Raw genomic sequence first — 10971 nt, forward strand, 5'->3', positions numbered from 1 at the left:
AAGGGTTTTACATGGAACCCGAAGGGGTTCTACCCATAACCAAAAAGGGTTCTTCAAAGGGTTCTCCCATGGGGACAGCCGAAGAACCATTTCAGTTTCTTGATTGCACCTTTTTTGTAGGGGGTGTCACAACTTAATGTTGAGATTTAGAATAGTAGAATACACAAGGTGCACTTTCGAAATCTGGTTGTGCATCAGCAGCTTTTCTCTTATGTCAGTCACTCAATTAGTCCATGTCAGCTACCACTTTTTAGATTGGTTAGTTAGCCTACCGGCCAGCTATCTAACCTTGTAGTAATCGTGGTTGAATTACTGATTTTGTTAGTCACTCTAACTCAGATATCATAATAAAACCTTTCCACCCTATGGCAAAATAGAATTGCAGGAAATCAGCTGCCCATTAGCTGCCCATGGCAAAATGTGTAGAATTGCATTAACAAAAATGTGCTAATGGCCCCAAAAGGCTAGGGCTGGCTCTGACTGCATGTGTGGATATGGATGTGGGTACGCAGACCCACATGATGAGTTCATATTTTTGGGGGGTGACCCATCCCTGATCTACAGTATCCATTTACTTTGGTACTTGGCATGCTTTTGTTACTCAGGTGGGATGTAGTATAATTAGAGTATTTGGCCAGGTGCTATCCTCACTAGTCAAGTTCAGCTGCCGAAGCCAATAGGAACTTTCAGAGGTTCCAGAGAGGAGATAGAGAAGTGATTATGTGAGAGAGTCGTGGTAATTTGACGAAGATGATGTATGATTAACAAATAAGACTCCCTAGTTCCAAGACAACAGCAAAACGCAGTTTTCTACAAACAAGTGCAATTCATCTCATCCTGCTCAATATTCATAAAATACACACAAACAGTGGAAATGAGATGTACTATACCGAAAAATTGTGAAGAACCAGGAATGTTTTTTTCTAAAACATGGATTACACCCTGATATAAAATATTTTAAAAATGGTGCAGATTCATTAACATGATGGAACAGATCTTACCCACAAGACAATCCCAAAAAGCCATGGGACCGACTCACTCAGTTGATTTCATACTTTTCAGATGAGTGAATCTCGTGAGTACGAATGATGGATTCCTAAATGTGGGTACATTTATACCAAAACTCATCGGGCATGTGTTTTCAGTTTTCAGTAGTGTTTAGCTTACTTTTCCCAGGTGGTGGAAATAGTAATGCTATGATAATGAGCCTATTGTAGTTTCCATATTACCTTCCTCCTGGCCGTTATTGGCATTGAAATATCAACTTCCAATTATATACTTTTAATAATCATAGGACGTATTGACAATAAATAAAGGGTTGTTTTTCAAGCCTTTATGGTGGGGATTTCCCACTGCTGCTTTCCTGATATGTCATTCGACTTTCCGCTGCAATTGAGCATTATATATCCACTAATTACAAGTAAAAACACACTTTGAGTTTTGCTTTCATCACTTATTTACTTTTATTGAGTGCACTAGCTGTTACTTTACTTACTGGTTTCAAAACAGAAGGTTTTTAAGCCATAATATCAATTGATTTATCAGCGAATGTTTGTGCATGAGAAGCATTACAATCAAGCCAGACCATTACCTGAGGCTAACTGTAATAGTGAATGGATGACAACAGACTTGGCTGTATTAAGGCTCAGCTTGCTCTGGCTACAACAACACCTGCCGGCCGGCCATAAGCTTAATCCTCTCTGACAACCATGGGACGAGTGATTGATGTTCACTATGCATCTGATAGAGTGTGTGTTTGCAGCTCAATGCCAAGCTGCACCTTCCATATACTTGTTTTTGGAACTCATTTAAGCCACACCTGGACATCTCACTCGTGGATGTTCAGAGTTGTTTTATCTCCTATAAAACGTGAAATGTCAAGGTTAAACGATAGGTAAAAGAAAATACAGAATGTCCTGGGAAATTAATGTTGCTCTAGTCTAAACGATCGAGCAGGTACTATGTGTTAAAGTAAATTCTTGTTTCTTAGCCTGGAATCCAAACTGATATGATCAGTTTCACGATTGTTTCACTGAAACTGAGCATATCAGTTTGGATTCCAGGCTACCTGTTTCTATTGCCTGTTGAAAATGAGTGAAGGACAACAACCAATCAGTCCTTCGTACTGTTGTGAAATAACCACTGGTCTTTAACTTAAGCCCATGCAGCCTATTGACCTGTATTGTTTGATCATGTCTATAATCTCAGTCTGCATTATATACAATGACCGTACATGGCATGTAAGTAGCAGAACACTGAACACTGCGCTCTTTATCCTGTCTTGCGCTACACACATTCATTTTTTCCTAGCTTGAAAGAATGTTAAACCTCCCAACGTTCCCGTACCATTACATCTTTCATTAGTATTTAAGCAAAGAGTTTTGACGTCTTAGAAGTCAGCTGGCAGTAATTCCTCTGAGGCAAAGGTATTAAACTTTTCCCTGGATAGAAAGAAACCATGTTTTTTGCATTTTGTTGTGTAGGCTTGTTATTTCTCAGTGGACAAGAGAACAATCCATGCTTTATTGTGGATATTGTTTATTTTTTTTGCATCATATCCAATACTTTCTTTCACAAATATTAATTTGAGATTTTATTTTCTCAGTATCGGCAAACATTTTTATAAATAATTTTTCTTCAAACTGGTGCGATGGTCTCAATACCTTCAGATAACATAATATATGCTGCATACATTAAGACATCTGAAAAGTAGTACGCTAAGGAGATAGAAACCTTCATTCTGATCAAATTGTGAAGTGATCTGATAACATGTACAGTATGTTGTCAAACTGTTTGGACAAGAGACAGGCTTTATGTGTAAGCTCGACCTTCACTGGAAACACTTGATTGAAAAGGGCCTGTCTCGAGTAATTGAGATTAAATAGCTGTGTTTATTTCTACATGGTAGTCCTGTCATGGGTAGCTGTGGCTGAATGATGCTAGATGAACTTTTGATTGTTAGATGTACTTCTCCATATGCATCACTTGGATGTTGGCCAGTTTGGAGAACCAGTGGTTAACGTGCGTGTTACTGTGGCAGGAGGTTTGAATGAAGCCTAGTTTGCTGTAGAGGGCATTGGCTGCTGTCTGTGGCGAGCTGGTTTCCAGGACAACACGAGAGAAGCCACGATCCTTGCAGAACTCCATGACCTTATGAGCTAGTTGGGACCCAAGGCCTTTTTTGCGGTACGCGAACGACACGATCAAGTGGGGCACCTCACCGTAGCTTCCATCTCTCTCATCTTGGCCTATCTCATCGACCCCACTCAAAACCCCTCCATTCCAGCCATCTCCCCTTTCGTCCCCTCCCCTCCTCCCCACTACCGCCACCAGCCCAGCCACCTTGGACTTGCCATTGACCTCAGCCTTCGCCACCCAGAAGCCGTTGTCTGGGTTGTCTAGGAAGCTGGCCTGGATGTCGGCCATGTCCGTGGCCATCCTTCTTAGCCTGTAGCCCTCGTATATTTCATAGCAGCAGTAGTAGATGAGACCAGCCCACGCTCCTCCAAAGAGTAAGGCCATGAAATAGGAGCTTCCACCTAGCACGTACCCTGCCATGGAAATGCTTAGGGTCACACCAATTTGATCTGGGTGGCTTATGGTCTTGAAGAAAGCTGGGTAAACATGTTCCAAAATCCCATTGCGAAACAATGAGATGACGGCGTCTTTATCCTCAGCCTGGTACTCCCGGATCGAACACTGCACTGCGAGAAAGAGAAGGGGGGAAGGAAGGGGGCTGTTTCAGCTCAACACGGCTAATCTGCCTCTTTATGCATTTATACAATCCTGCTGGATTTGCTTCACAATGGGCTCACATAGCAGTTGGTAAAATAAAGCCCTTTTACAGAAAGTCCCTTTCAATGTAATTTATACACTAAAAACCAAGCAATTATAGAATACACAAAGTGGCATACGAGATGTATCATGCCAACTAAAATGAGACTAATGAATCGAACTTTATGTATTTAAGTGATAACATTGAGATACTGTAATCTTTGACAAGAAAGGTCCTAACTAGCAGTCAGGACAATTCAAGTAAGTTAGACAACTGGAACATCTTTATGTAAATGAACACAAACTGTGTCACAGTCTCAGTACATGTCAGTGTGACCATTGACCCATCACCCATACACTCCTTGTCTAACCAGAAACTAAAATCAACTAGCACTGGTAGTGCACACAGAGAAAAACAGAATATGACTTACAGTTCTTTTTTTGGTCCATTTTGTGTCCTCTGTTCCCTGTTTCTTTTCCTTCTTGATACTTTCACACTGCTACTCACTTTGGTTTTTTCCCCCACCTCACCTTGTCTTTCTATGAACTTTAGCACAGTTTATGGTACGTACCAATTCACAAAGCTGCTGCTAATTAGTCTGAGCATGCTCTGTTGCTATTTCACACATACACAGATGCACTCACGAACACACACACACACACACACACACACACACACACACACACACACACACACACACACACACACACACACACACACACACACACACACACACACACACTGACTCAAATGTCCACACACACATCCACGCACGCACAGGACAAAATCCTGTGTACCTCAATGACCTTGTAAGTTGCATTTTTATTCATACAAAATGATATCCATGAAATGCAATAATTTGACATTTGCTGAATGTGAAAGTAAAATGATTAGTCAGAATTTCTAATTGTAATAAATCATCTAAACTATTAAAAGTTTGTACAAATTATTAAATGTATTATTTTGCTTTATTTAAGGACCCATTTAATTTCTCCCTTATCAATGAAAACTGTGAACAAGCGTGTAATTAAGTTGTTAATAAAGTGATTCATAGAAGTAATTTCTTGGTGTGACAAGCAAAGGCAGTACAGTAGCTATAGACTATTATTCACTGTAGACAAGGATACCAACAAATCTGCATTAAGCTACATAGGCTACATGAGGATACAACAGTGAATGTTTGAATGAACAGTATCCCGTATAGCCTATGTCTACAGTAAACAACCCATTTACATTTGACATTAAAGTGGTTTGAAGGCCCCTGTATTGTTGTGATCACTGTCCCCTGTATGTCCTATACTGTGCTATTATAGGCCTATCTGAAATATGAGGAGAGAGTGTGATGAATAATGTTGTGTCCCTTGACGTTTGAGCTTCTATGGCCTCATGCAGTGACGGTGTCTTCTGCAATAACCCAATGGCCCTCTGACGAGATTACATTTCCTCTGCTGGAGAAAGGCCCTTACACCTGTTTAAATCAATAGCGTTGCCTCATGAATTGCAGAGCGATGGAAGGTCAAGGAACTCTGGAACTTTCTCAAACCTTTTTAGAGTGCTCTTGTGAATTCTGAATTCCAGATCAGTGAAACTTCCAAACCTTCATCTTTTAATCAAATGTAGGGACTGAATCAAATGTTCCTCTGTTTATGTAAGAGGATGGATGGTATGATGTGGTAATATCACACTGGAACGAACACTGTTTCATTCCACTTGTTCATGTAATCATTACATTACCTGTATATATAATGTTTGGCAGAAAAAGGTATCTAAACAGACAGACCACATCCTGCAAACCTACTATACGGATAATTTATGACCAACTTACAGGTCTGTGACTTTTGTGATTGAGAAATACAACAAATCACAACTTATTCTTAAGTCTAATGCAGCAACAAGAAAAAATATCTCAATATCAAATCATTTCTGGGTAACAACTAAGTACCATACTGTGATTGTTTTCAATTAAACGGTCAAAAAGAAACAATAATAGCTTCTTAGCAAAGAGCAATTTATCAAGCAAGAATTTAGCTAGAACTGCCTGGGAGTGGCTTCAGTGGGAGGAAAAGTGAAAGTAAATGGACAACTATCAGACAAAATAAAACAAGAAAGAGGCACGAGACAAGGCTGCCCACTATCCATGCTCCTCTTTACCCTCTACATCAAATAAATTGCCCAATCCATAAGACAGAGTACAGATATTACAGGGGTGAACTTCAGAGGAACAGAACACAAACTATCACCGTATGCAGAAAACGTCTTAATCTTTATAAGCCACTCCTAATTTTCCCTACCAAAGCTAATGATACTTGTAGAAATGCTGGATATAAAATAAATATCAACAAGACTCAGATTCTTGCATATAAACTCAGCAAAAAAATAAACTTCGCTTTTTCAGGACCCTGTCTTTCAAAGATAATTCGTAAAAATCCAAATAACTTCACAGATCTTCATTGTAAAGGGTTTAAACTGTTTCCCATTCTTGTTCAATGAACCATAAACAATGAATGAACATGCATCTGTGGAACCATCATTAAGACACTAACAGCTTAGAGACGGTAGGCAATTAAGGTCACAGTTATGAAAACCAAGGACACTAAAGAGGCCTTTCTACTGACTCTGAAAAACACCAAAAGGAAGATGCCCCGTGTCCCTGCTCATCTGCGTGAACGTGCCTTAGGCATGCTGCAAGGAGGCATGAGGACTGTAGATTGTACCATACTGTGATAAGAATATCTAGTTAACAGAAGAAAAGAAAGAGAAAATAAGGACAGAAGAAAGAGGATATCTAAGTGAAACAGTTCTCTAAAGACACAAGAGACAATAATACAAGAAACAACACTTCTGTAGCTTGTCAACTATGTGTCTGTCTATCCCTGTTCTCTCCCCTCTGCACAGGCCATACAAACGCTTCACACCGCGTGGCCGCTGCCACTCTAACCTGGTGGTCCCAGCGCGCACGACCCACGTGGAGTTCCAGGTCTCCGGCAGCCTCTGGAACTGCCGGTCTGCAGCCAACAAGGCTGAGTTCATCTCAGCCTATGCTACCCTCCAGTCCCTAGACTTCCTGGCGCTGACGGAAACATGGATTACCACAGATAACACTGCTACTCCTACTGCTCTCTCTTCGTCTGCCCACGTGTTCTCGCATACCCCTAGAGCATCGAGCCAGCGGGGTGGTGGCACTGGAATCCTCATCTCTCCCAAGTGGACATTCTCTCTTTCTCCCCTGACCCATCTGTCTATCTCCTCATTTGAATTCCATGCTGTCACAGTTACCAGCCCTTTCAAGCTTAACATCCTTATCATTTATCGCCCTCCAGGTTCCCTTGGAGAGTTCGTCAATGAGCTTGACGCCTTGATAAGTTCCTTTCCTGAGGATGGCTCACCTCTCACAGTTCTGGGTGACTTTAACCTCCCCACGTCTACCTTTGATTCATTCCTCTCTGCCTCCTTCTTTCCACTCCTCTCGTCTTTTGACCTCACCCTCTCACCTTCCCCCCCTACTCACAAGGCAGGCAATACGCTTGACCTCATCTTTACTAGATGCTGTTCTTCCACTAATCTCATTGCAACTCCCCTCCAAATCTCCGACCACTACCTTGTATCCTTTTCCCTCTTGCTCTCATCCAACACTTCTCACTCTGCCCCTACTCGGATGGTATTGCGCCGTCCCAACCTTCGCTCTCTCTCTCCCGCTACTCTCTCCTCTTCCATCCTATCATCTCTTCCCTCTGCTCAAACCTTCTCCAACCTATCTCCTGATTCTGCCTCCTCAACCCTCCTCTCCTCCCTTTCTGCATCCTTTGATTTTCTCTGTCCCCTATCCTCCAGGCCGGCTCGATCCTCCCCTCCTGCTCCGTGGCTCGACGACTCACTACGAGCTCACAGAACAGGGCTCCGGGCAGCCGAGCGGAAATGGAGGAAAACTCGCCTCCCTGCGGACCTGGCATCCTTTCACTCCCTCCTCTCTACATTCTCCTCTTCTGTCTCTGCTGCTAAAGCCACTTTCTACCACTCTAAATTCCAAGCATCTGCCTCTAACCCTAGGAAGCTCTTTGCTACCTTCTCCTCCCTCCTGAATCCTCCTCCCCCTCCCCCCCTCCCTCTCTGCGGATGACTTCGTCAACCATTTTGAAAAGAAGGTTGACGATATCCGATCCTCGTTTGCTAAGTCAAACGACACCGCTGGTCCTGCTCACACTGCCCTACCCTGTGCTTTGACCTCTTTCTCCCCTCTCTCTCCAGATGAAATCTCGCGTCTTGTGACGGCCGGCCGCCCAACAACCTGCCCACTTGACCCTATCCCCTCCTCTATTCTCCAGACCATTTCCGGAGACCTTCTCCCCTACCTCACCTCGCTCATCAACTCATCCTTGCCGCTGGCTACGTCCCTTCCGTCTTCAAGAGAGCGAGAGTTGCACCCCTTCTGAAAAAACCTACCCTCGATCCCTCCGATGTCAACAACTACAGACCAGTATCCCTTCTTTCTTTTCTCTCCAAAACTCTTGAACGTGCCGTCCTTGGCCAGCTCTCCTGCTATCTCTCTCAGAAATACCTTCTTGATCCTAATCAGTCAGGTTTCAAGACTGGGCATTCAACTGAGACTGCTCTTCTCTGTGTCACGGAGGCTCTCCGCACTGCTAAAGCTAACTCTCTCTCCTCTGCTCTCATCCTTCTAGACCTATCTACTGCCTTTGATACTGTGAACCATCAGATCCTCCTCTCCACCCTCTCCGAGTTGGGCATCTCCGGCGCAGCCCACGCTTGGATTGCGTCCTACCTGACAGGTCGCTCCTACCAGGTGGCATGGCGAGAATCTGTCTCCGCACCATGCGCTCTCACCACTGGTGTCCCCCAGGGCTCTGTTCTAGGCCCTCTCCTATTCTCGCTATACACCAAGTCACTTGGCTCTGTCATATCCTCACATGGTCTCTCCTATCATTGCTATGCAGACGACACACAATTAATCTTCTCCTTTCCCCCTTCTGATAACCAGGCGGCGAATTGCATCTCTGCATGTCTGTCAGACATATCAGTGTGGATGACGGATCACCACCTCAAGCTGAACCTCGGCAAGACGGAGCTGCTCTTCCTCCCGGGAAGGACTGCCCGTTCCATGATCTCGCCATCACGGTTGACAACTCCCTTGTGTCCTCCTCCCAGAGTGCTAAGAACCTTGGTGTGATCCTGGACAACACCCTGTCGTTCTCCACTAACATCAAGGCGGTGACCCGATCCTGTAGGTTCATGCTCTACAACATTCGCAGAGTACGACCCTGCCTCACACAGGAAGCGGCACAGGTCCTAATCCAGGCACTTGTCATCTCCCGTCTGGATTACTGCAACTCGCTGTTGGCTGGGCTCCCTGCCTGTGCCATTAAACCCCTACAACTCATCCAGAACGCCGCAGCCCGTCTGGTGTTCAACCTTCCCAAGTTCTCTCACGTCACCCCGCTCCTCCGCTCTCTCCACTGGCTTCCAGTTGAAGCTCGCATCCGCTACAAGACCATGGTGATTGCCTACGGAGCTGTGAAGGGAACGGCACCGCCATACCTTCAGGCTCTGATCAGGCCCTACACCCAAACAAGGGCACTGCGTTCATCCACCTCTGGCCTGCTGGCCCCCCTACCTCTGAGGAAGCACAGTTCCTGCTCAGCCCAGTCAAAACTGTTCGCTGCTCTGGCACCCCAATGGTGGAACAAGCTCCCTCACGATGCCAGGACAGCGGAGTCAAAGACAGTGCTACAGGGAGACAGGATGGATAGCTGATCATCCTTGTAGTGGCAGGACAGGTACAGGATGGCAATGACAACTGCCCGAGTTACACCAGGAACACACAATCCCTCCATCAGTGATCAGACTGTCCGCAATAGGCTGAGAGGCTGGACTGAGGGCTTGTAGGCCTGTTGTAAGGCAGGTCTTCACCAGACATCACCGGCAACAACGTCGCCTATGGGCACAAACCCACCGTCGCTGGACCAGACAGGACTGGAAAAATGTGCTCTTCACTGACGAGTCACGGTTTTGTCTCACCAGGGGTGATGTTCGGATTCACGTTTATCGACGAAGGAATGAGCGTTACACCGAGGCCTGTACTCTGGAGCGGGATCAATTTGGAGGTGGAGGGTCCGTCATGGTCTGGGGCGGTGTGTCACAGCATCATCGGACTGAGCTTGTTGTCTTTGCAGGCTATCTCAATGCTGTGCATTACAGGGAAAACATCCTCCTCCCTCATGTGGTACCCTCCCTGCAGGCTCATCCTAACATGACCCTCCAGCATGACAATACTACCAGCCATACTGCTCGTTCTGTGCGTGATTTCCTGCAAGACAGGAATGTCAGTGTTCTGCCATGGCCAGCGAAGATCCCGGATCTCAATCCCATTGAGCACGTCTGGGACCTGTTGGATTGGAGGGTAAGGGCTAGGGCCATTCCCCCCAGAAATGTCCGGGAACTTGCAGGTGCCTTGGTGGAGGAGTGGGGTAACATCTCACATCAAGAACTGGCAAATAAGGTGCAGTCCATGAGAGGAGATGTACTGCAGTACTTAATGCAGCTGGTGGCCACACCAGATACTGACTGTTACTTTTGATTTTGACACCCCCTTTTGACACCCCCTTTGTGCATTCACCCCCAAGCTCAGTCCGATGATGCTGTGACACACCGCCCCAGACCATGACGGACACATTATTCAATTTCTGTTAGTCTCATGTCTGTGGAACTTGTTCAGTTTATGTCTCAGTTGTTGAATCTTGTTATGTCAATACAAATATATACTCATGTTAAGTTTGCTGAAAATAAACACAGTTGACAGTGAGAGGACGTTTCTTTTTTTGCTGATTTTACAGTACATTCGGAAGGTGTTCAGATCCCTTCCCTTTTCCACATTTTGTTACGTTACAGCCTTATTCTAAAATTGATTAAATAAAAACAATTCCTCGTCAATCTACACACAATACCCCATAATAACTCAACAAAAGCAGGTTTTTAGAATTTTTGCAAATTATTAGAAATAAAAATTTGAAAAACCTTAAGTATTCAGACCCTTTGCTATGAGACTCGAAATTGAGCTCAGGTGCATCCTGTTTCAATTGATCATCCTTGGGATGTTTCTACAACTTGATTGGTGTCCACCTGTGGTAAATTCAATTCATTGGACATGATTTGGAAAGGCACACATCTATCTATATAAGGTC

General features: G+C 44.5%; 1 protein-coding gene across 1 annotated transcript; it reads right to left on the bottom strand.

Annotated features, from left to right (window-relative positions):
* Positions 1 to 2532: 2532 nt before the first annotated feature.
* On the bottom strand, positions 2533 to 4358 carry LOC106567325 (N-acetyltransferase 8). Its single transcript, XM_014136459.2, has 2 exons — positions 4206 to 4358; positions 2533 to 3704 (listed from the first exon to the last, which is right to left on the bottom strand). Exons 1-2 carry the CDS (start codon positions 4222 to 4224, stop codon positions 2959 to 2961), a joined length of 765 nt encoding a protein of 254 aa, XP_013991934.1. The 5' UTR covers positions 4225 to 4358; the 3' UTR covers positions 2533 to 2958.
* Positions 4359 to 10971: the final 6613 nt, after the last annotated feature.

This window comes from Salmo salar, chromosome ssa13 (genome assembly GCF_905237065.1).
Source record: "Salmo salar chromosome ssa13, Ssal_v3.1, whole genome shotgun sequence".
NCBI lineage: Eukaryota > Metazoa > Chordata > Actinopteri > Salmoniformes > Salmonidae > Salmo > Salmo salar.